The sequence below is a fragment of the Ranitomeya imitator genome, chromosome 4 (genome assembly GCF_032444005.1).
Source record: "Ranitomeya imitator isolate aRanImi1 chromosome 4, aRanImi1.pri, whole genome shotgun sequence".
Lineage (NCBI taxonomy): Eukaryota > Metazoa > Chordata > Amphibia > Anura > Dendrobatidae > Ranitomeya > Ranitomeya imitator.
Window position 1 is genome coordinate 668,403,235 of NC_091285.1, and position 27,360 is coordinate 668,430,594.

Below are 27,360 nucleotides of genomic sequence, written 5' to 3' on the forward strand. Positions count from 1 at the left end.
TCAATACCGGGCCACGGCGTCACATTAAATGTGGAAGGGACCCTGCTCACGCCATCCCGCTCACCGCGCCACATCATCCCTGCACCTCTGCCGCCGCCACACTGCTGGTAAGCCTGCATTCCAACTATAAGACGCACCCCCCATTTTCCTCACAATTTTTTTGGGGGGAAAGTGCGTCTTATAGTCGGAAAAATACGGTACTTAACAAAAGTGTGAAACAACTTAAATTATGTCTTATATTCTAGGTTCTTCAAACTAGCCACCTTTTGCTTTGATGACTGCTTTGCACACTCTTGGCATTCTCTTGATGATCTTCAAGAGGTTATCACCGGGAAAGGTTTTCAACGCATAGGTGTGCCCTGTCAGGTTTAATAAGTGGGATTTCTTGCTTTATAAATGGTGCTGGGACCATCAGTTGTGTAGTGCAGAAGTCTGGTGCATACGCAGCTGATAGTCCTACTGAAAAGACTGTTAGAATTTGTATTATGGCAAGAAAAAAGCAGCTAAGTAAAGAAAAACAAGTGGCCATCATTACTTTAAGAAATGAAGGTCAGTCAGTCCGAAAAATTGGGCAAACTTTGAAAGTGTCGCCAAGTGCAGTGGCAAAAACCATCAAGCGCTACAAAGAAACTGTCTCACATGAGGACCGCCCCAGGAAAGGAAGACCAAGAGTCACCTCTGCTTCTGAGGATAAGTTTATCCGAGTCACCAGCCTCAGAAATCGCAGGTTAACAGCAGCTCAGATTAGAGACCAGGTCAATGCCACACAGAGTTTTAGCAGCAGACACATCTCTACAACAACTGTTAAGAGGAGACTTTGTGCAGCAGGCCTTCATGGTAAAATAGCTGCTAGGGAACCACTGCTAAGGACAGGCAACAAGCAGAAGAGACTTGTTTGGGCTAAAGAACACAAGGAATGGACATTAGACCAGTGGAAATCTGTGCTTTGGTCTGATGAGTCCAAATTTGAGATCTTTGGTTCCAACCACCGTGTCTTTGTGCGACGCAGAAAAGGTGAATGGATGGACTCTACATGCCTGGTTCCCACCGTGAAGCATGGAGGAGGAGGTGTAATGGTGTGGGGGTGCTTTGCTGGTGATAATGTTGGGGATTTATTCAAAATTGAAGGCATACTGAACCAGCATGGCTACCACAGCATATTGCAGCGGCATGCTATTCCATCGGGTTTGCGTTTAGTTGGACCATCATTTATTTTTCAATAGGACAATGACCCCAAACACACCTCCAGGCTGTGTGAGGGCTATTTGGCCAAGAAGCAGAGTGATGGGGGCTACGCCAGATGACCTGGCCTCCACAGTCACCAGACCTGAACCCAATCGAGATGGTTTGGGGTGAACTGGACCGCAGAGTGAAGGAAAAAGGGCCAACAAGTGCTAAGCATCTCTGGGAACTCCTTCAAGATTGTTGGAAGACCATTCCCGGTGACTACCTCTTGAAGCTCATCAAGAGAATGCCAAGAGTGTCAAAGCAGTCATCAATGCAAAAGGTGGCTACTTTGAAGAACCTAGAATATAAGACATAATTTCAGTTGTTTCACACTTTTTTGTTAAGTATATAATTCCACATGTGTTACTTCATAGTTTTGATGCCTTCAGTGTGAATGTACAATTTTCATAGTCATGAAAATACAGAAAAATCTTTAAATGAGAGTCCAAACTTTTGGTCTGTACTGTATCTCCTCCTCATAATACTACTATACAATGTCAGGTATACACAGCACAGGTAGAGTACACGCTTCTCCTCATCATCATACTTCTACATCATGAAAGGTATACACAGCACAGGTACAGTACACACATCTCCTCCTCACACTACTACATCATGACAGGTATACACAGCACAGGTACAGTACACACATCTCCTCCTCACACTACTACATCATGACAGGTATACACACACAGCACAGGTACAGTATACACTTTTCCTCATCATAATACTTCTACACTATGACAGGTACACACAGCACAGGTAAGGTACAAACATCTCCTCCTCACATTACTACTACTACACCATGACAGGTATATACAGCACAAGTACAGTACACACATTTCCCCCTCATAATACTACTACACCATGACGGGTATACACAGCACAGGTACATTACACACATCTCTTCCTCATAATAGTGCTACTCCATGACAGGTACATAAAGCACAAGTACAGTACACACATTTCCTCCTCATAATACTTCTACTCCATGACAGGTATACACAGCACAGGTACAGTACACTTATCTCCTCCTCACACTACTACTACTGTACCATGAGAGGAATACATATCCCAGGTACAGTACACACATCTCCTTCCCACACTACTACCACTACACCATGACAGGTATACACAGCACAAGTACAGTTCACACATCTCCTCACACTACTACAGCATGAGTTATACACAGCACAGGTACAGTACAGACATCTCCTCCTCACACTATTACATCATGACAAGTATGCACAGCACAAGTACAGTACACACAGCTCCTCCCTATAATACTTCAACACCATGACAGGTATACTCAGTACAGGTACAGTACACACATCTCCCCATCACACTACTACTCCATGACAGGTATACACAGCACAGGTACAGTACACGCAGCTCCTCCTCACACTACTACATCATAACAGGTATACACAGCACAGGTACAGTACACACATCTCCTCCTCACACTACTACTCCATGACAGGTATACACAGCACAGGTACAGTACACACATCTCCTTCCCACACTGCTTCTACACCATGACAGATATATACAGCACAATTACAGTACAGACATCTCTTCCTCACACTACTACACCATGACAGTTATACACAGCACAGGTACAGTACACACATCTCCTCCTCACATGACTACACCATGACAGTTATACACAGCACAGGTACATTACACACATCTTCTCCTCATAATACTACTACTCCTTGACAGGTACACTCAGCACAAGTACAGTACACACATTTCCTCCTCATAATACTACTACACCATGACAGGTGTACACAGCACAGGTACAGTACATGCATCTCCTCCTCACACTACTACACTACTACACTATACATCTCCTCATCACACTACTACATCTCCTCCTCACACTACTACACAGGTATACACAGCACAGGTACCGTACAGACATCTCCTCCTCACACTACTACACCATGACAGGTATACACAGCACAGTACAGTACACACATCTCCTCCTCATAATACTTCTACACTATGACAGGTATACACAGCACAGGTAAGGTACAAACATCTCCTCCTCACACTACTACTACACCATGACAGGTATATACAGCACAAGTACAGTACACACATCTCCTCCTCAAAATACTACTACACCATGACGGGTATACACAGCACAGGTACAGTACACACATCTCTTCCTCATAATAGTGCTACTCCATGACAGGTACATAAAGCACAGGTACAGTACACACATCTCCTCCTCATATTACTACTATACCATGAGAGGTAGACACAGCACAGATACAGTACTCATATTTCCTCCTCACACTACTGCTACACCATGACAGGTATACACAACACAGGTACAATACACACATATCGGCTGCTGGGTCACAGAAGATCATATCTCACAACTTTTCAGTCTTTACAATGTAATTTTTCTCCTACTGGATCTCTTGATTCCTTTCATTTCACCCATAAAGAAAGATGCTGAGAAAAGTACCCTGTAAATGCTGAATGATACCCCCACAGTGAATTGCAGAAGTGTATAATACTGTATAATGACTTGCACTAGTTATCCAAATAGTACAATGTCCCTCATACAGTGTGATGGACCCCACACAAACCTTCACACTGTATAATTGCTTGCATACAGTATAATGGCCCCCACATAGACCTCTAAATATTACAATCACCCCCACATGGACTTTCATATAGTGTAATGCACTTCCCATCATCCTACAAATGATATACTGCACTTCCCAACATCCTCCATATAGAATAATGCACTTACCATAATCCTCCATACAGTATAATGCACCCCCTTTGTCCTCCATATAATGTAATTCACCCCATAATCCTTCATATAGTGTAATGTACCCCATGACCCTCCATATAATATAATGCTTCCCTATAGTCCTACATATAGTATAATACACCCCCATAGTCCTCTATATAGTATAATGCTTCCTATAGTCCTCCATATAGTATAATGCATCCCATAGTCCCCCATATAGTATAATACACCCCATAGTCCTTCATACAGTATAATGCACTGCCCATAGTCATCCATATAGTATAAAGCACCCTATAGTCCTCCATATAGTATAATATACTCTCCATAGTCCTCCATACAGTGTAATGCATCCTATAGTCCTCCATATAGTATAATGCATCCCATAGTCTCCCATATAGTATAATACACCCCATAGTCCTTCATACAGTATAATGCACCGCCCATAGTCATCCATATAGTAACCTAAAGCACCCTATAGTCCTCCATATAGTATAATACACTCTCCATTGTCCTCCATACAGTGTAATGCATCCTATAGTCCTCCATATAGAATAATGCACTCCCCGTAGTCCTCCATATAGTATTATGGCCACCACAATGTATTCACTGGTTTATAAAAAATACAATACTCACATCTCATACTCGTCCCCCAAGCTCCTTTAGTCTTTGCATCAAGCTTTCTGTAGCGCCGCACATCTCAGCACAGAGGGCACTATGTAGTGACGTAATCGGCCCACTGCACTGAGACGTTAGATGCAGAGGAAGAATGATGGAGGAAGGATCATTGGTTGACGCTCCCTCCTCCATCATCCAGGATGCCGATATAGTTGAACATGCTATGACGGACGGGGAAGGTGGTTTTTCCGATGCACCGGGCCCCACCCAGCTCACAGGCCCCATAGCAGCTGCACAGACTGCCACCATTGGCGGTATACAACGGACAGGTATACACATTTCTTATTCCGATTTCTCTGCGCATGGTGCCATAGTGAGTGGACCTTAACATCTTTGTGTAGCATACAGTATATATATAGTCAGTATATTGTAGCAGCTTTTTTAGGAAAACGTTGGTCACCAAGACTCGTAGTAAAGCCGTCACTAATCAGTGTAAACCCCCATACTGCAGAATACTCTATGCAGGGCTATGGGAAGGAAGGTAACACTTATTATGCTTTGTGTATGCAGTTTTAGTTGCTGAATCGCAGAGTACATATTGATTCCCTGCAGGAAGCATCTTCTAATCAGCATATTATGTTTGAACCTGGCTTTACGTCAAATTTACCACATTATAGGAAAACCTAAGGAGTGCAAAAGCAATTCTGCCGGATCTGCACTTCCCAGCACATTTTTGTGTTACCGAGCCCAAAAAATACCAAGGACCATTGATAGTCCTGGTTTTCTCACATAGAGCCGTGGAAACTCTTGGACCACCTCTGACCAGAGCCTGGGTGTGCTACCAACCGGGAGGGCCGGCTCCAGGCTCATGTGGGTCCTTGTGTGACAGGACCCAGTGGGCCCCTTTTCACCTTCCAAGACCTATAACTTTTTATTGTTATTTTTCAGTCAATAGAGTTGTATCGGAGATTTTTTTTCAAGCTGTAATTTTCATTATTTTTTGGACCATATGACTTTAGGATGTTCTTTCATTCCTCTTCTTTTGGGGTGGCAAAAATGACCAAAAAACTTACATTTTGCATTTCGACTTTTTTTCCCCCCTTTTTCTAAACTTTACAGTATGGGACAAAATGTATAATATTTTATTAGATCAGATAGTTCCTCATGCGAAAATACTCAGTATGTTTTTTTTTTTTTTTTTTACGCTTTTGTGGATTATTATTATTATTATTATTATTATACATTTTTATAGCGCCATTTATTCCATGGCGCTTTACATGTGAATACGGGGCAAATATAGACAAATACATTAAACATGAGCAGATAACAAGGCACACGAGTACATAAGGAGGGAGGACCCTGCCCGCGAGGGCTCACAGTCTGCAGGGGGTGGGTGAGGATACACTAGGAGAGGGAAGAGCTGGCTGTGCGGCTGTGCGGATTTCCCTTACATTCCTAAAAAGGAGGTTGATATGGACGTTTATATAAGAATTATTACAGTTTTATATATATTTATGTAGGCTCATAAAAAAAGTTCATATCAGCCCACTTTTCAGGAGCGTAAATGAAATCTAAAAAAGCAAAAAAAAAACTAAAGGAACATATTTAGTATTGTCACATGAGGAACTATCTGACTAAACATGTTGTTTTGTTTTTTTTACACTATTTTAGATTTCCTGTACATTCCTAGAGAGGTTGATATGGACGTTTATAAATTATATATATATACAGTACAGACCAAAAGTTTGGACACACCTTCTCATTTAAAGATTTTTCTGTATTTTCATGACTATGAAAATTGTACGTTCACACTGAAGGCATCAAAACTATGAATTAACACACGTGGAATTATATACTTAACAAAAAAGTGTGAAACAGCTGAAATTATGTCTTATATTCTAGGTTCTTCAAAGTAGCCACCTTTTGCTTTGATGACTGCTTTGCACATTATTGGCATTCTCTTGATGAGCTTCAAGAGGTAGTCACCAGGAATGGTTTTCCCTTCACAGGTGTGCCCTGTCAGGTTTAATAAGTGGGATTTCTTGCCTTATAAATGGGGTTGGGACCATCAGTTGTGTTGTGCAAAAGTCTGGTGGATACACAGCTGATAGTCCTACAGAATAGACTGTTAGAATTTGTATTATGGCAAGAAAAAAGCAGCTAAGTAAAGAAAAACGTGTGGCCATCATTACTTTAAGAAATGAAGGTCAGTCAGTCCGAAAAATTGGGAAAACTTTGAAACTGTCCCTAAGTGCAGTGGCAAAAACCATCAAGCGCTATAAAGAAACTGGCTCACATGAGGACCGCCCCAGGAAAGGAAGACCAAGAGTCACCTCTGCTTCTGAAGATAAGTTTATCCGAGTCACCAGCCTCAGAAATCGCAGGTTAACAGCAGCTCAGATTAGAGACCAGGTCAATGCCACACAGAGTTCTAGCAGCAGACACATCTCTACAACAACTGTTAAGAGGAGACTTTGTGCAGCAGGCCTTCATGGTAAAATAGCTGCTAGGAAACCACTGCTAATGACAGGCAACAAGCAGAAGAGACTTGTTTGGGCTAAAGAACACAAGGAATGGACATTAGACCAGTGGAAATCTGTGCTTTGGTCTGATGAGTCCAAATTTGAGATATTTGGTTCCAACCACCGTGTCTTTGTGCGAAGCAGAAAAGGTGAACGGATGGACTCTACATGCCTGGTTCCCACCGTGAAGCATGGAGGAGGTGGTGTGATGGTGAGGGGGTGCTTTGCTGGTGACACTATTGGGGATTTATTCAAAATTGAAGGCATACAGAACCAGCATGGCTACCACAGCATCTTGCAGCGGCATGCTATTCCATCCGGTTTGCGTTTAGTTGGACCATCATTTATTTTTCAACAGGACAATGACCCCAAACACACCTCCAGGCTGTGTAAGGGCTATCTGCCCAAGAAGGAGAGTGATGGGGTGCTACTCCAGATGACCTGGCCTCCACAGTCACCAGACCTGAACCCAATCGAGATGGTTTGAGGTGAGCTGGACACAGAGTGAAGGTAAAAGGGCCAACAAGTGCTGAGCATCTCTGGGAACTCCTTCAAGATTGTTGGAAAACCATTCCTGGTGACTACCACTTGAAGCTCATCAAGAGAATGCCAAGAGTGTGCAAAGCAGTCATCAAAGCAAAAGGTGGCTACTTTGAAGAACCTAGAATATCAGACATCATTTCAGTTATTTCACACTTTTTTTGTTAAGTCTATAATTCCACATGTGTTACTTCATAGTTTTGATGCCTTCAGTGTGAATGTACAATTTTCATAGCCATGAAAATACAGAAAAATCTTTAAATGAGAAGGTGTGTCCAAACTTTTGGTCTGTACTGTATATATACATATTATCTATATACTGTATATATATATTTATTTATATAGATATAAACCATATATATATAATATAAATATATAATATAATATATAGAGTCAAACACTCGGTTAGCACACGTGCAGATAACACCTTATCCCGACCACTTTACTTCCATCCTCTTAATGCCGCTAAACCAATTGGCAACATCATTACTTAAAAAAAAAAAAAAAAGCAAAAACCCGTATAATGGCAAAGTATCATATCACGGACTCATACTGTCGCCGGCATTTGTATTTCAGCTTTGTCATTCTCTGTCTCAAGAGGGAGATGAAGGGGGTATAGCGGAGCGTGGTACAGCAGCACTTGCGGTTTTCTCCACAGGATGCTCAGTTTCTATGACAACAGGACCAGTAGGCCTCGGGCCTATATTCCAGGCCTAGCAAGACAGATGTCTGCAAAGGAATTGCAGGGGGTGGCTAATAATGAAAGGCTTTGCCGCAGGACCGGGCCTGTGCGCACACGCCTGTGAAGATTGAGCCATATCGAATAAATCATAGAGGCTGCTGACAGGAGAAGCGGAGGCTAGATACTCGGAAAATGGAGGCTGAGCATTTCCACCGTCAATATGAAAAGTCCTTGAAATCTCTCACATTTTGGAAACCGTGACTCGGCCATTATGTCTGTGTCTAAGAAACCAGCGGTCATTACAGCCTTAGTCCAATTTTTTTTTATCTTATATTTTTTGCCTAATTAATACCATTTAGTCAAATTTAAAGGACATGATGAATGACCCATGGCAAATAAAATATTAAAAAGTTGTCCATCTCCGGGAACTTTATTTATATCGTTTACTTAAATGTTTCTGGGGCTAAAAAAATCATTTTTGCAATTGGGTTTCATTAAAAATGTTGCACTGTTTTGCATTTACAGACTATTTGTTTCCCAACCCATTAACATTTTGGTCATAAATCAGCTGAAAGCAGCTTAAAAAAAAAGGAAAAACAAAAGGGTTGCTAATTTTCCCTGTTAGACCTCCACCAAAACAAGCTCACTGACAGATTCTCAGTTAACTCGTTCTGCAGCAAGCAATAAATAGTGCATCGCAGAGGCTGTAGAAGGTGATATACAGGTCCTTCTCAAAAAATTAGCATATAGTGTTAAATTTCATTATTTACCATAATGTAATGATTACAATTAAACTTTCATATATTATAGATTCATTATCCACCAACTGAAATTTGTCAGGTCTTTTATTGTTTTAATACTGATGATTTTGGCATACAACTCCTGATAACCCAAAAAACCTGTCTCAATAAATTAGCATATCAAGAAAAGGTTCTCTAAACGACCTATTACCCTAATCTTCTGAATCAACTAATTAACTCTAAACACATGCAAAAGATACCTGAGGCTTTTATAAACTCCCTGCCTGGTTCATTACTCAAAACCCCCATCATGGGTAAGACTAGCGACCTGACAGATGTCAAGAAGGCCATCATTGACACCCTCAAGCAAGAGGGTAAGACCCAGAAAGAAATTTCTCAACAAATAGGCTGTTCCCAGAGTGCTGTATCAAGGCACCTCAATGGTAAGTCTGTTGGAAGGAAACAATGTGGCAGAAAACGCTGTACAACGAGAAGAGGAGACCGGACCCTGAGGAAGATTGTGGAGAAGGACCGATTCCAGACCTTGGGGAACCTGAGGAAGCAGTGGACTGAGTCTGGTGTGGAAACATCCAGAGCCACCGTGCACAGGCGTGTGCAGGAAATGGGCTACAGGTGCCGCATTCCCCAGGTAAAGCCACTTTTGAACCATAAACAGCGGCAGAGGCGCCTGACCTGGGCTACAGAGAAGCAGCACTGGACTGTTGCTAAGTGGTCCCAAGTACTTTTTTCTGATGAAAGCAAATTTTGCATGTCATTCGGAAATCAAGGTGCCAGAGTCTGGAGGAAGACTGGGGAGAAGGAAATGCCAAAATGCCTGAAGTCCAGTGTCAAGTACCCACAGTCAGTGATGGTGTGGGGTGCCATGTCAGCTGCTGGTGTTGGTCCACTGTGTTTCATCAAGGGCAGGGTCAATGCAGCTAGCTATCAGGAGATTTTGGAGCACTTCATGCTTCCATCGGCTGAAATGCTTTATGGAGATGAAGATTTCATTTTTTAGCACGACCTGGCACCTGCTCACAGTGCCAAAACCACTGGTAAATGGTTTACTGACCATGGTATTACTGTGCTCAATTGGCCTGCCAACTCTCCTGACCTGAACCCCATAGAGAATCTGTGGGATATTGTGAAGAGAAAGTTGAGAGACGCAAGACCCAACACTCTGGATGAGCTTAAGGCCGCTATTGAAGCATCCTGGGCCTCCATAACATCTCAGCAGTGTCACAGGCTGATTGCCTCCATGCCACGCCGCATTGAAGCAGTCATTTCTGCCAAAGGATTCCCGACCAAGTATTGAGTGCATAACTGAACATTATTATTTGTTGGTTTTTTTGTTTGTTATTAAAAAACACTTTTATTTGATTGGATGGGTGAAATATGCTAATTTATTGAGACAGGTTTTTTGGGTTATCAGGAGTTGTATGCCAAAATCATCAGTATTAAAACAATAAAAGACCTGACAAATTTCAGTTGGTGGATAATGAATCTATAATATATGAAAGTTTAATTGTAATCATTACATTATGGTAAATAATGAAATTTAACACTATATGCTAATTTTTTGAGAAGGACCTGTATTTAATGTTAACCAATTAGCCCAAAATACATGCATTTAAGTAAAAAAAAAAGTTTCCAAAGGTAGACAGCACTAGGGATTTATTACATTTTTTTCACTTCACTGGTGGAAAAATAAAAAATAAAATGCTAAAATTAATAGCGAAAGACACTGACGCCACTCTCAATGCTTTATTTTCGCTGAAGGACACAGCCCCAGAACATGGATGACGTCCATGAAAGCTGACTTGACTCTCATTAGTATGGACCTTGTGATGACCTCTAACATGCAGAAATGTCATGGGAAACCGTGCTTCTTATTACATATATACTTTATCTAACTCATCCCAATATTGATCACGGCTCTCCTGTTTGTATGACCATTTGAAACCATAATAAAATTATAAATTCTGAGCTCACATTTACTGCAATTCTCTACTTTTTCCTAGTTATGACAGGTGGAGTAGCCCTTTAAAGAAGACTTGTCGCCCTGACAAAAATTGGGCAATTTTTACCCTAATTTTATATCTTATTTTTCCACTAATTCCCTGAGTTTTCCATTTTTTATTTTCTTTTTTTTTTTTTTAATCCACCATATGATTTCAGAGATATGAGCCTTTTTACTAAATTTTGATTGCTTTTACTCAGTGGGTGTGGCTTAACCCCTTCATGACCAGGGGATTTTTCGTTTTTCCGTGTTCGTTTTTCGCTCCCCTCCTTCCCAGAGCCATAACTTTTTTATTTTTCCGTCAATTTGGCCATGTGAGGGCTTATTTTTTGCGGGACGAGTTGTACTTTTGAACGACATCATTGGTTTTAGCATGTCGTGTACTAGAAAACGGGAAAAAAATTCCAAGTGCGGTGAAATTGCAAAAAAAGTGCAATCCCACATTGGTTTTTTGTTTGGCTTTTTTGCTAGGTTCACTAAATGCTAAAAATGACCTGCCATTATGATTCTCCAGGTCATTACGAGTTCATAGACACCAAACATGACTAGGTTATTTTTTATCTAAGTGGTGAAAAAAAATTCCAAACTTTGCTAAAAAAAAAAAAAAAAAATTGCGCCATTTTCCAATACTCGTAGCGTCTCCATTTTTCGTGATCTGGGGTCGGTTGAGGGCTTATTTTTTGCGTGCCGAGATGACGTTTTTAATGATAGCATTTCGGTGCAGATACGTTCTTTTGATCGCCCGTTATTGCATTTTAATGCAATGTCGCGGCGACCAAAAAAACGTAATTCTGGCGTTTTGAGTTTTTTTCCCGCTACGCTGTTTAGCGATCAGGTTAATACTTTTTTTTATTTGATAGATCGGGCAATTCTGAGCGCGGCGATACCAAATATGCGTAGATTTGATATTTTTTTTATTGATTTATTTTGATTGGGGCGAAAGGGGGGTGATTTAAACTTTTATGTTTTTTTTATTTTTTTCACATTTTTTTAAACTTTTTTTTTAAACTTTTGCCATGCTTCAATAGCCTCCATGGGAGGCTAGAAGCAGGGACAGCACGATCGGCTCTGCTACATAGCAGCGATCTGCTGATCGCTGCTATGTAGCAGAATTGCACGTGTGCTGTGAGCGCCGACCACAGGGTGGCGCTCACAGCGACGGGCAATCAGTAACCATAGAGGTCTCAAGGACCTCTATGGCTACAATGGAGACGCATCGCCGACCCCCGGACATGTGACGGGGGTCGGCGATGACGTCATTTCCGGCCGCCCGGCCGGAAGCGGTAGTTAAATGCCGCTGTCTGCGTTTGACAGCGGCATTTAACTAGTTAATAGGTGTGGGCAGATCGCGATTCTGCCCGCGCCTATTACGGGCACATGTCAGCTGTTCAAAACAGCTGACATGTCCCGGCTTTGGTGCGGGCTCACCGCGGAGCCCTGCATCAAAGCAGGGGAGCCGGCATCGGACGGTATAGTACGTCCGATGCCGGTAAGGGGTTGGGTGTGTCTTTAGGTTACTTTGCATAATCACCCAGTGAGCAACGCCCTCTTGGTAAAGACCAATAAAATTAGCGCTAAATAAAAAGGACAAAATCTCTGGAACCGTATGGAAGATTTAAGTAAAAAAGAAAAATGAAATACTCAGGGGAACGGCGGGAAAGTAAAGGGGTTGACAATATCCAAAATATCTCTATGCCATAGTCATCAAATTTCTAAAAACAAAACTTAAGGATCTCTATGTAAAACAGCTGAAGGCTTCTAAAGAAAAATAGCTGACAACCTCTAAAGGTTTGGCAGTTAAATAAAATTTTGACCAAATTGAACAATCGTTGGCTAAATAGGTGACACAAACAGTGGTTTGTTTGGACCAATGACCGACCAACAAGCGTTCGTTCAAGACACTAATAGGGAGTGTTGGTCCTCTGCGGTCATGGTGAGTGTTGGCTACCTCATCGGTTGAACAAAATCTACTTCTGGCCGAGGCAATTTGAGATGTATTTTGAGCTGTCGATGACCAATCAGCCGTCGGACCATTTTTATCTGACGTTTATTAGGGCCTTCAAGGACTAGGACGTTTTTAGAAAGAAGAAAAAGAACAAATCAAAGGTTTATGGCTACTTGAAAGTATTTGATAATGGGTTGATGGGACAATTCCTGTCATATGTTGGAGGCAATGTGGTCCTTATACTATTGGGGCCAACCACGATCCTTAGCAGACATTTCACAATGTACAAAAGGGAATTGTGATGTGTTAATAGGGTGGGAAGGGGTTCCAGGAATTGGGATCTCCTTAAATTGGCTCAATTGATACAATGGCTGACTAAGTTTTGTAGTGGTGGAAATATTGAGGTTGCGGTTGCATCTGGACCCTTGAGCCTCAAAGAGGTCCAAAGGTCCTTCAGCTTACTTTAAGGGGTTCTCTGGTGAAAATAAGTTATCAGTTGTCCACAAGATAAAGTGGAGGTCCAACCGCTAGGAGAAAGGAGGAACTTTTATCCCTGTAAGAATGGAGCGGTAGTGCTCATGATCAATCGTCTCTCCATGTATCCCCACCCTTGGCTTTTTCAGGCGCTCCTTAGAGAGTGAATGGAGCATCGGTCTGGTGTTCGACCTGCCATGCCATTTTGTAACAGAGATAAAAATTCTCCATCTGGGATACAAATTTTGCTGCTCACTGGTCGGACCCCCACCAACCAGCAAGTTACCATCTAATTTGTTTTCACTGGACAAACCCTTTAAGATTACATTTTCAGGAATGGACCTGAAGCTTCTGGGCCTTAATAATGAAGCTTCCACCTGCACGGAACACTTACAGTATTGGTGTCTTCTTACGTGACAGGGGATCTTTCGGCCCCCATTACGGACCAGGACACAAATATAACTGGTACCTCCCCCCTCTTACCATTCACCATTACCTGAACCTTGGCAATTGGCAATGTACTTCGGCATCTCTATTTTGAACGGGGAGGCTCGGTTAATAATAATATTGGATATTCATATTATTATGTTGTGATGGCTTTATTCATTATTATTTTTTTAGTTCTTGCTATATATAGAAGAAGCATGAACGGCTTTGATGCCAGCGTTCCCATATCTGGGTCACTGGCAATGACTTGGTACCCAGTTAAAAGAACTGTCAGCATTTCGTTCTAGGATAAAGATTCGCTTGAAGGGGTTTTATTCAGGGAAGGTGGGGGAAGAAGGGGGCCTTGTCCGTAACCCATTCACCGCCATAGGGCTTGGCCAGTAATGAGTTTAAAGCTTTATCTCCCCTGCTCCCTTTCCCTTAATCCTCGGCCTGGAGGATGAGCAGGGTCTTTACAGGCATAATGCTGCTGAAATCTCGTTAAAGATGTCCTGCTTATTCGCGGCTGCCAGGCTAATTATGGCGGGAGGCTCGTGGCAGACAGATGCCCATCGAGCCCTTCCATACATTGACATGTACACAGATGTCCCTTCCTATCCTGGATGGCGGCCGGTGTAGAAGCGAGTTTAGATGACATCCTATCACTACAGAACACATGTTCCTCAGCATTTAAACACCACACCGGGGCCCAGGACTTTAGAGTGTCATGTTCAGTCCAGCTGCTGCAGAACCTCTTAGTGAGGAGCCATAGTGAGGATTAAGATGAGGTTCTGCAGCAGCGTATGTGTGTAGACTAAGAAGTTCTGTGGCAGTTCTGTAAATCCTGATCCAGGAGTCTAACTATAGTCGGTTCAAGGGTTGTAGTTGAACAGGGCATCAGGGGGACCAGAAGGTCTCTTAGGCCCATATTCTTAAAGACCCCTGATATTTGGAGGCCCTGTTGGAGACTTTGCCTGACCTCATGCTGTGAAATCATCACAACTGGTCAGCCTCATATTCCCGATGACCTCATGAGATTTCCGGCATATGGTGACATAATCACATGCCATGTGTTCCAGGGAGGGCGGCTATTACAGATGACCTCATAAGATGAGGCTATGATGTGACTCATGAGGCCGTGACATAAAGATGGACGCTGACGTGCTGCTCTCTCCTCTTCTTCTCTTCCCTCCAGCAGATAATAAGCACCATGGAGACGCAGGCCAGCAATGGTCCCGGCAGTGTGGGCATTCTCAACGGCACAAACGGAGCGGCGGACGACAGTAAAACCAACTTGATCGTCAACTATCTCCCTCAGAACATGACGCAAGAAGAGTTCAAGAGCCTTTTCGGAAGCATCGGAGATATTGAGTCCTGCAAGCTGGTCAGAGATAAAATCACAGGTATGAGGCCATATAAAGGGTTAATAGGTGGCACCATTGGGCACGGTCTGGCCATTATCATTGTGGGCAGGATGGGATACATGCAGATGTGCCGTATGGCAACATGTCGGTCTCATCACAGAGAATGGGATCGAAACGTCACCACATGGACTAATAAAAAGTCCTCATTTTTTGCGTGCGGCCTACTTTTTCTAATAATCTATCTATTATCTATCTATCTCCTAACTATCATCTAATTACAGTATCTATCTATATATTATCTGTCTATATATTATCTATCAACCTATCTATTTATCTATTATCTATCTATTATCTGTCTACTATCTATCTATCTATTATCTATATATGATCTATCTATTATCTATTTATTATCTATTTATTATCTATTATATATCTATTATCTATCTATCTCCTATCTATCATCTAATTACAGTATTTATCTATCTATTTTCTGTCTATATATTATCTATCAAACTATCTATTTATTTATTTATTATCTATCTATTATCTGTCTACTATCTATCTATTATCTATATATGATCTATCTATTATCTATTTATTATCTATTTATCTATTATCTATATATTTATTATCTGTCTATATATTATCTATCAATCTATCTATGTATTATCTATCTATTACACTATAACAAATTTTTATTAATTTTTTGTTCCTGGGTCCAAAGTGTGTTTTCCTAACCCGTTATGCCTAAAACAAATAGAAAAAAGTTGTTCCACAAAAACTTTGCTTCTGTGATCAGGACAATGAAGACTACTCAGTATTGAACATGATTGGAGAATTTTCCCGAAAACAGACAAATTTCAAAATTTCATTGTCCTGATCACAGAAGCAAAGTTTTTGTGGAACAACTATTTTCTATTTGTTTTAGGCATAACGGGTTAGAAAAACACACTTTAGACCCAGGAACAAAAAGTTAATAAAAATTTGTTATAGTGTAATTTCCTTTATTTGACACAATATATAAGACATTTTTCTGCCCTGTGCTCATAAAATCAAAGTTTGTGCTGAATGAAGTCGTTTTCCATTGACTTTAAACATAAGCAATTGAAATATTACACTTGGAAGCCAGGAGCAAAAATTGTGTTAAATTGTGTTATCTATCTATTATCTATCTATCTATCTATCTATTATCTATCTATGCATTATCTATCTAGCGTTTCCTACTCCCATACTACCTCTTCATCTCGCCCCCTCTCTGTTGGGGTCCCTCAAGGCTCTGTCCTAGGGCCCTTACTCTTCTCAGTCTATACACTTGGCCTGGGACAACTCATAAAGTCCTATGGCTTCCAGTACCATCTATATGCCGATGACACACAGATCTACCTCTCTGGCCCAGATGTCACCTCTCTGCTCTCCAAAATCCCAGACTGTCTATCGGCCATACCCTCCTTCTTCTCCTCTTGCTTCCTCAAGCTCAATGTGGACAAATCTGAACGAATTATCTTCCTCCATCTCGCACATCTTCCCTACTTGATCTATCTATCAAAATAAATGAAATCACATTTTCCCCTGTCCCCAAAATCCGCTGCCTCGGAGTAACCCTTGACTTGGCCCTGTCCTTCAAACTGCACATCCAAGCTCTCGCCACCTCCTGTCGCCTCCAGCTCAAAAATATCTCCAGAATCCGTCCTTTCCTCAACCCTCACTCTACCAAAATGCTTGTGCATGCCCTCATCATCTCCCACCTCGACTACTGCAACATCCTCCTCTGTGGCCTACCTTCTAACACTCTCGCACCCCTCCAGTCCGTCCTTAATAGTGATGAGCGAATATACTCGTTGCTCGGGTTTTCCTGAGCACGCTCGGGTGATCTCAGAGTATTTGTTAATGTTCGGAGATCTAGTTTTCATCGCCTCAGCTGAATGATTTACAGCTACTAGCCAGCTTGATTACATATGGGGATTCCGTAGCAACCAGGCAACCCCCACATGTACTCAGCCTGGCTAATAGCTGTAAATCATTCAGCTGAGGCGATGGAAGCTAGATCTCCAAACACTAACAAATTCTCGGAGATCACCCGAGCGTGCTCAGGAAAACCAGAGCAACGAGTATATTCGCTCATCACTAGTCCTTAACCCTGCTGCCCGACTAATTCATCTCTATCGTCGTTACTCCTCCGCTTCCCCTCTTTGAAAATCTCTTCACTGGCTCCCATTCCCTCAGCGTATCCAGTTTAAACTACTAACACTGACCTACAAAGCCATCCATAACCTTTCTCCTCCATATATTTCCAAACTAATCTCCCAATATCTTCCCTCACGTAATCTCCGGTCCTCCCAAGACCTCCTCCTCTCCTCCACACTTATTCGCTCCTCACCCAATCGCCTCCAAGACTTTTCCCGAATATCCCCCATCCTCTGGAATTCTGTGCCCCAACACACCCGGTTATCCACCACATTTGGATCCTTCAGATGGAACCTGAAAACCGAACCTCTTCAAAGAAGCTTACAACCTGTAATGACCACACGGCCAACTCAACACCACCGGATCTCCTGCAACCCGCGACCTCCTGTCTCCTTCCCCACCATCCTGTAGAATGTAAGCCCACAAGGGCAGGGTCCTCACCCCTCTGTACCAGTCTGTCATTGTTAGTTTTGTTTACTGTAAGTTATATTTGTATTTTGATGTAACTCCGTCTCATGTACAGCACCATGGAATTAATGGTGCTATATAAATAATAAAAAAAATAATTATCTATCTTTTATCTATCTATCTATCTATTATTTATCTATCATCTATCTATCTATTATCTATCTATTATCTATCATCTATCTATTATCTATTTATTTATTATCTATCTATCTATCTATCATCTACCTATCTATTATCTATCTATCTATCTATCTATCATCTATCTATCTATCTATCTATCTATCTATCTATCTATCTATCTATCTATCTATCTATTATCTATCATCTATGTATATATCTATCTATTATTTATCTATCATCTATCTATCATCTATTTATCTATTATCTATCTATCTATCTATCATCTACCTATCTATTTATTATCTATCTATCTATCTATCTATCTATCTATCATCTATCTATCTATCTATCTATCTATCTATTATCTATCATCTATGTATATATCTATCTATTATTTATCTATCATCTATCTATCATCTATTTATCTATTATCTATCTATCTATCAATCATCTATCTATATATCTATCATCTATTTATTGATCATCTATCTACAGTGTTGTGTAAAAGTTTGTGCACCCCTGTTCTTGTCAACAATTAAGCAAGATGAAGTGATCTCTAAAAGGACGAAAGTTATAGATGACAGATTTGCTTTGTATTTTAGGCAACAAATATATATACATATTCATCTTTTTCATTCTAAAAATTACAAAAAGGATAATTGGCCAGTGTAATGTTTGGGCACCTTGCATGGTTAGTATCTAGTACTAACCCCCTCTTTGAAAGTATCAGCTTGTAAACACATTTTGTAGTCAGACAAGAGTCTTTCAGTTCTTTTTTGAGGGATTTTCCTCCATTCTTCCTTGGAAAATTCTCCCAGTTCTTCGAGATTCCTGGGCCATCTTCCATCCTCTGCTATTTTGAGGTCTAGCCACAGATATTCAATGATGTTCAGATCAGGGGACTGTGAGGGCCATTGTAAAACCTTCAGCTTGCGCCTTTTGAGGTCGTCTGTTGTGGATTGTGACATGTGTTTAGGGTCATTATCTATTTGTAGAAGCCGTCCTCTTCCTCTTTTCAACTTCAGCTTTTTTACAGATGGTGTTTTTTTTGCATCACTAATTTGTTGAAATTTCATTGAATTCATTCTTCCCTCTACCTGTGAAATGTTCTGGGTGCCATTGGCTGCAACAAAACCCCAAAACATGATTGATGCACCCCCCAATGCTTAATGGTTGGCGAGATGTTCTTTTCCTGAAATTCTGTGCCCTCTTTTCTCCACACATACCTTTGATCATTATGGCCAAAGAATTTTATTTTAACCTCATCAGTCCACAGAACTTGTTTCCAAAATGCATCAGGATTGTTTACATGTTCTTCTGCACACTTCTGATGCTGAATTTTATGACACAGGAGAGGTTTTCTTCTGATGACTCTTAAATTAAGGCCATATTTGTGGAGGTGTCTCTGAACAGCAAAATGTACCACAGCTCCAGAGTCTGCTAAATCTTTCTGAAGGTCTTTTGCAGTTAACCGGGAGTTCTGATTTGCCTCTCTAGTAATCCTACAAAAAGCTCTCACTTAAATTTTGTTTGGTCATCCAGACCTTATCTTGACCTCCTCTGTTCCTGGTAACTGCAATTTCTTAATTACATTTCAAACTGAGGAAAGGACAACTTGAAAACGCTTTGCTATCTTATCTATCTATCCATCAATCTATCTATTATCTATGTATATACTATCTATCTATTATCTCTATATCATCTATCTATTACCTATCTATTTACTATCTGTCTAATATCTATCTATTAATCTCTGCATCTTATATCTAGAAGCAAAAAAGCAGGCAGCACTCCAATATTTTCCCAAAAATAACGTGGACTTTATTTAGCCCATATTTTGCTTCTATATTTTTGGCAAATTACAGATAATTTGCTTGGGAGTCCTTTGCGCCCACTATTTATATAGTCTGCTGTTCCATTTTTTTCACAAATATCTAATATCTTTCTGTTTATTGTCTATCTATCTAATATCTTTCTATGATCTATCTGTTATATATCTATTATCTATCTATTATATATTTATCTATTATCGATCTAATATCAATCTATCTATTGTCTATCCTATATCTATCATCTATCTATCATCTATCTATCATCTATCTATTATCAATCTATCTATATCTCTATAGATATCTATCTTTTATCTATCTATTATATATCTATTTATCTATTATCTATCTAATATCAGTCTATCTATCATCTATCTACTGTATCTATCATCTATCTATCATCTAAAAAGAAAAAATCGAAAAGCAACAATATACCTGGGTGCTGTGCCTTCAAGGCAACAACCAAACCTCTATGTAGGAGACAAAAATGGAGGCAGCACAGCAGTTAGGGTATGTGCACACAGTCAGTAATGGGCAGTGCTTTGGACGCAGCACATGTCCTCTCTGTCCAAAGCGCTGCCGGCTTTTGAGTGTAGGTGAATTTGTATGTGTTCATTGATCCGTGCGGAATCACCGCATCCTATACATTGTACGGGTGAGATTTATCTTGAGGAGGCTCGCGTCTCTGCAAGATAAATAGACGTGCTGTGGTCTGGAAAGACGCGTCGCATGTCAGTCTCTGCGGGCATCTCTGGACGCATAGTGGGCATGGGATTTCTTGAAATCCAATCCGCTATGCTGTAAACATATGGACGCTGCGAGCTGCACTCCGCGGATATACACAGCGTCAAACCCGCAGCGTTTACTGACCATGGGAATTAGGTGCTTATTTAATAGCCCCAAGTGGCGATGTTTCGGCTCAAAACTGTGAGCCTTTCAACAAGCAACAAACAGCTGACAGTGCCACCTCTTATAGGTGTCTCCATTTACATAGTGCATGTAATAAGAACAGTACATAAACTAGTTTCAATGTACTGTACTTATTACACGCACTATTAATTGCACTGTATGCACATTATATGCCAATAATGTTGTATATTGTTAAAAATAGTGTATATCGTGTCAATCTATTTATGATATCTCCTAATTGTTGTACACTTTATGCACTATGTAAATGGAGACACCTATAAAGATGGGCACTGTCAGCTGCATGTTGCTTGAGAAAGGCTCACAGTTCTGAGCCAAAATATCGCCACTTGGGGCTATTAAATAAGCATCTTATTCACCTGTAACTGGTGTGATGCATCTATTTTTTGTCTCCTATCTATCTACCTATTATCTATCATCTATCTATTATCTATTATCTATCTATTATCTATCATCTATCTATTATCTATCTATTTTACTTATCTATCTATTATCTATCTATTATCTATGTATCTATTATCTATCATCTATCTATTATCTATTATCTATCTGTCTATTATCTATCTATCGATTATCTATCTATCTATTATGTATCTATCTATTATCTATCTATCTATTATCTATCTATCTTTCTATTATCTATCATCTATCTATTATCTATCTATTATCTATCTATCTATTATCTATCTATTATCTATCATCTATCTATTATCTATTATCTACCTGTCTATTATCTATCTATCGATTATCTATCTATTATCTATCTATTATCTATCTATTATCTATGTACCTATTATCTACATATTATCTATCTATCTATTATCTATCTATCTATCCCATATCTATCTATCATCTATCTATCTTTCTATTATCTATCATCTATCTATTATCTATATATTATCTATTATCCATCTATCTATTATCTATCTATTATCTATCATCTATTATCTATAATCTATCATCTATCTATCATCTATCTATTATCTATCTATCTATCTATTTTTCTCTTATCTATTATTTATCTATCTATTATGTATCTATTATCTATCATCTATCTATTATCTATATATGCATCTATCTATTATGTATCTATTATTTATCTATCTATCTATCTATTATCTATATATTATCTATCATCTATCTATTATCTGTTATCTATCTATCATCTATAATCTATAATCTATCTATTATCTATATATCTTTTTTCTCTTATCTATTATTTATCTATCTATCTATTATCTATATATGTATCTATCTATTATGTATCTATTATTTATCTACCTAAATTATCTATCTATTATCTATTACACTGGGGAACAATTTGAAAAAAAATTTCTGTTGAGTTAGGTTTTTGAGCGGATTTATACTAAAATTGGCATGCTGATTCCAAAAATGTAGTCAGTTTTTTTCTAGCACGTCAAGTTTTTCCTCCACAACTTACCTGCCAGAGAAGCATAATTGCACTGATATCTGTAATAAGACTTGTTATCTGATTACAATTCGACTCATGTAGAGCTACGTGGCAACTTGTAAGAGTAGTCACAACTGAGACAGTGTGGTGAGAGGTGTGTGCAGCTCCCAATACGTCATAATTATCAATATCTTTACACAAAAAAAATAATCATAGTAGGAATAAATAGGATTTGTGATAGCTTTTCTCTTTACATTGGGCGCTTAGTTGTAATTTATATATCTTTCATGATTTTTTTCTTTGTTAGTTTTCAACGTTTGTAACTTTCCATCTTAGTGTTTTATTTACATATGTACATATTTCCTTTGTTTCAGATCATGTCTGCTTCTTATATATTTAATTTTTTGTTCATATTTGTACTATTTAAAAAAAAAACAAAACACTTTTTAGGTACAGTAGTTTACATATTTTTGAGAAGACAAAAATCCTATAGTTCAAAAACTTGACGTGATAGAGAAAAACTGAGATCATTTCTGGATTCAGCATCCAAAAATTAGTTAAGAACAGTTGTCTGACCTAACTCCTAAAAAATTTGTTCCCCAGTGTTACCTATCTATCTATTATGTATCTATTATTTATCTATTATCTATCTATTATCTATATATTATCTATCATCTATCTATTATCTGTTATCTATCTATCTTATAAAAAAAAAACAGCAAAACGAGGCAGAGCTTCTTACCTGCCTAGGCCTCTAAACAAATGCACTATCAGGATGCAGTGGACCCATGTGGTTAAGATGGAGACTACACAGGTGCAGCATAACCGATGAGGCAGCCACTCTCAACCTACCAAACTAATGGAGGGGGTGGCTGCTTGGTACAATGCTGCACATAAAAGACTTGTATGTGGCACTGTTCACACAATGGAGATGCACAGCATCCAGGCAGGCCTAGTAGTGACACCCTTCTATTAGATAAGGCGGGCCTGCCCAGCGCTATCCAAATGCACCCCATGTGAACAGACACCACTCTGCCTCGTTTTGCTGTTTTTTCTATTTTTTGGAGGATCTCTGAATCCTCTTCTTGTGCTCTTGCTATCTATCTTATAGAACAAGATTTCAAACATATAGAAATATTTATCAGATCTTGCATGCCGTAATTCTTTCTTTCTATCAGGGTGCCAAAACTCATTATCTTATCAGGTGTCAAAACTTTGTAAAACTAATGTTTATATATCTACCTATCTGTAACCATCTGATATCTATCCTTCCATCCATCGTCATCCTCCACCACTCTCATTAAACCCGATGCATTGGACTCAGAGCGTTCTCCTGGTCAGGGACACATCTTTGGTCCGGGGTTGTGTAGATGACTGTTTATCATTATTGGTCCTTATTAATGGAAGATATTCGCTGTTGTTGTTGTTGTTGTTTATTGTTGTTTATTGTTGGCAGTGGGAGGGCTCACACCCAGGACATTTTTTTTAAATTAGGTTGCTTTTCTAAGGTCAGTCATCATTGATTTCCTATGGAGGGGTCATCAGTGGAAGAATTATTCACTGACTGTTTTATCCCTGTAAAAATACATGGATTACTTTAAGGGGGACCAGTCACTGAGTCAAAAATGTCCAGATTTGTGTTTTGCTTTTTTTAAAATTCCCACTGATCCTCCGAATATTTTTTTTTTTAAATCTGCTGTACGGTTCCATAGATTTGGGGACTTTTTATTTGGTGCTGATGGTTATGGTCTGTACTAAGGGGGTGTGGCTTACTGCTATTTATGCAGAGCAGCCGAAATATACGCCCCAGAGGTTCTTGTGAGCCACACCTCTTTTAAAGACCAGCAAAAATTAGATGTAGATAAAAAGACCCATACGTCTAGAACCGTATGATGGTTTTGAAGAAAAGAAACTTTGGAAATCTCAGGGGAGCTACAGGAATAAAATAAGAGCATAAATTGTCCACTTTTCACCTGGTGACATGTCCCCTTTAAGTCATAACAGACTGCCAGGAAAGGCTCTTTTACATGGGCCGATTATTACGCTGTGTAAATGGAGCAAAACGATCAGTGATCGGCTTGCTATGTAGCATAAGAGAGCTCACTTTGGGCAGAAAATGTTACTCTTTAAAAATTATTTTCAGCTGCTTCTTAGTAGTCTCTCAGAAACTTGGATGAACACTAATATGGCCGCCATTATTGTTTTAGCATTGTTTTTATTTATCTTTTCCAGAATCCTAAGTCGCAAATCAAAATTCCTGCCTAGCAAGTTTGGAAGTCAGGGGCCTAGAAAAGCTGATTTACATGACATAAACCAGATGCTGAGTAGCTATAGGATGGGTTACTGTCTTGTAGTCCCTAGCAACCAATCACATTGCAGCTTTAATTTTTCCACAACACTGTAAGCTGATTTCTAATTGGTTGCCACGTACAACAAGGCTAGTTTTCCTATCAGAAAAGTTTGGTTACACGACACTATGAAATGTATGTCGTTATATACATCGTAAGGAGAGGCCAAGATGTGTTCTAGTGCTGGACATAGATTATACAGATTGAGATCCTTCAATACGGGCTTCAATCAACTTTATTTGTAATATTATGGAGTCCCCCTTTAAGTTGCATATTTGTGTTATGATTGAGATTTATTATTCATCTGACGGTAGTTTACTTCTGCTTTGATAATTGATGATAACATGGCTGCCTTCATTTTTGATTGAATAATGGGATCTCGATTAAATTCTTATGCCGACTATCTAAAAAGGGTGAATATTAACTCATCCTCCCCTATATCAATAGCATAACATGTCTATGGCCTATGCCCATCTCCATCTTACGTGCGGATGTTAGGGGAGACAATGATTTTTGGGTGATCCCTATTGTTGACCTTAAAGCCACCTGTCGATCTACTAACCCACGACGATCTCAATGTGCCTCATAGTGGTGGAATATATGGCTGCCATTTTATTTCGTATTTCATACGTTCCTCTAATAATAACCCTTATTGACCATTGTCCAGTGAGCCTGAATCTGGGGGTGGCCATTTTTAAGGCCCAAACCCCCTCTGTTGACATAATTGGTGACCTCGGTAACAAACATTATTTCCTCAAAAATCCGGCTACGACCAAACAGCTTCACTGCCATATTGAAGACCAGGAAGAGAAATTGTGGGAAAGAACATGGTTGACAGATGGAGAACATGGTTGACAGATGGAGACATTTCGAAGGTCTTTGGCCTAGGGTCAGGGCTGGACGGTAACATAGTAACATAGTAACATAGTTAGTAAGGCCGAAAAAAGACATTTGTCCATCCAGTTCAGCCTATATTCCATCATAATAAATACCCAGATCTACGTCCTTCTACAGAACCTAATAATTGTATGATACAATATTGTTCTGCTCCAGGAAGACATCCAGGCCTCTCTTGAACCCCTCGACTGAGTTCGCCATCACCACCTCCTCAGGCAAGCAATTCCAGATTCTCACTGCCCTAACAGTAAAGAATCCTCTTCTATGTTGGTGGAAAAACCTTCTCTCCTCCAGACGCAAAGAATGCCCCCTTGTGCCCGTCACCTTCCTTGGTATAAACAGATCCTCAGCGAGATATTTGTATTGTCCCCTTATATACTTATACATGGTTATTAGATCGCCCCTCAGTCGTCTTTTTTCTAGACTAAATAATCCTAATTTAGTCTAGAAAAAACCTAACTTCTTAAAAGCACGGTTGTGTAAATGAAGCACTGGACAGGATGCCATTATCTATGGGATTCGTCCTCAGACACCCCCGTCATATATTCCATACGTCTCCCAAATACATGTATCTAGACGCAGGATCTTCGTACGGGCAGGTGGTGGCTTTGTGGTCACCAGGAGACCTCTGACCCCAAAGTGCAGCTCCAGCTGGGAGCATTCTGTGCTGTCTACGAGATAACATTGACCACCAGGTATCTAACTTCTCCCTGCAGGTCAGAGCTTGGGATACGGATTTGTAAACTACGTGGACCCCAATGACGCAGATAAAGCCATAAACACCCTCAATGGCCTGAAGCTACAGACGAAGACTATCAAGGTGAGGAGTGTCTCCTGCATACAGTATCACACTACTGCATAGATACACCAGCTCCATGGACAGTATCACACTACAGCTTAGATACACCAGTTCCATGGACAGTATCACACTACTGCATAGATACAACAGCTCCATGGACAGTATCACACTACAGCTTAGATACACCAGCTCCATGGACAGTATCACACTACGGCTTAGGTACACCAGCTCCATGGACAGTATCACACTACGGCTTAGGTACACCAGCTCCATGGACAGTATCACACAATGGTTTAGATTCACCAGCTCTGTGGACAGTACAGCAGAATGGCTTAGATACACCAGCTCAGTAAATAGTATCACACATGATAAGCTTAGATACTTGGGCTCAGCAGTCAGTATCACACATGACTGACTTATATACAACAGTTCAGAAGCATAGTATCACACAAGATAAGGATAGATACTTTGGCTCAGTAGACAGTATCGCACATGATTGGTTTATATGCAACAGCTTGGTGGACAGTATCACACATGTAAGGCTTAGATACATTAGTTCTGCAGACCGTATCACTTGAAAAGCTTAGATACATTAGTTCAGCAGACAGTATCACGAGAAAAAATTAGATACATCAACTTAGCAGGCAGTCTCTAACGTAAAAGGCTTAGATACAGCAGATTAGCAGACAGTATCAAATTACAGGCTTAGACACAGCGGAGTAGCAGATAGTATCACGTTCTAGGCTTAGATACATCAGCTCAGCAGACAATATCACACTGAATAAGTTTAGATTAATCTGCTCAGCAGACAGTATCACATATAAAGGGATTGGATACAGCAGTTCGGCAGATAGTATCACACAGGTTTAGATACATTCGTTCAGCAAACCGTATCACACACAGGATTAGATACAAGTGTATCAGCAGTCAGTATCACACAGGTTTAGACACATTAGTTCAGCTGACAGTATCACACACAGGCTTAGATACAGCTTAGATACAGGTATCAGCAGAAAATATCACACAATTGACTTAGGGTACTGTTACAC

General features: G+C 40.0%; 1 protein-coding gene across 6 annotated transcripts in view; it reads left to right on the forward strand.

The window, feature by feature from the left end:
• ELAVL3 (ELAV like RNA binding protein 3) overlaps positions 1-27,360 on the forward strand; it is a 101,494-nt gene that overhangs the window by 30,412 nt on the left and 43,722 nt on the right. For 4 of the 6 annotated variants that reach the window (XM_069767198.1, XM_069767196.1, XM_069767195.1 and 1 more), the window contains exons 2-3: positions 15,160-15,367; positions 26,229-26,332. In XM_069767198.1, the coding sequence (XP_069623299.1) occupies positions 15,160-15,367; positions 26,229-26,332 (312 nt within the window). The remainder of the gene's footprint in view (positions 1-15,159; positions 15,368-26,228; positions 26,333-27,360) is intronic. The other 2 variants (XM_069767197.1, XM_069767199.1) reach the window with 1 other exon arrangement.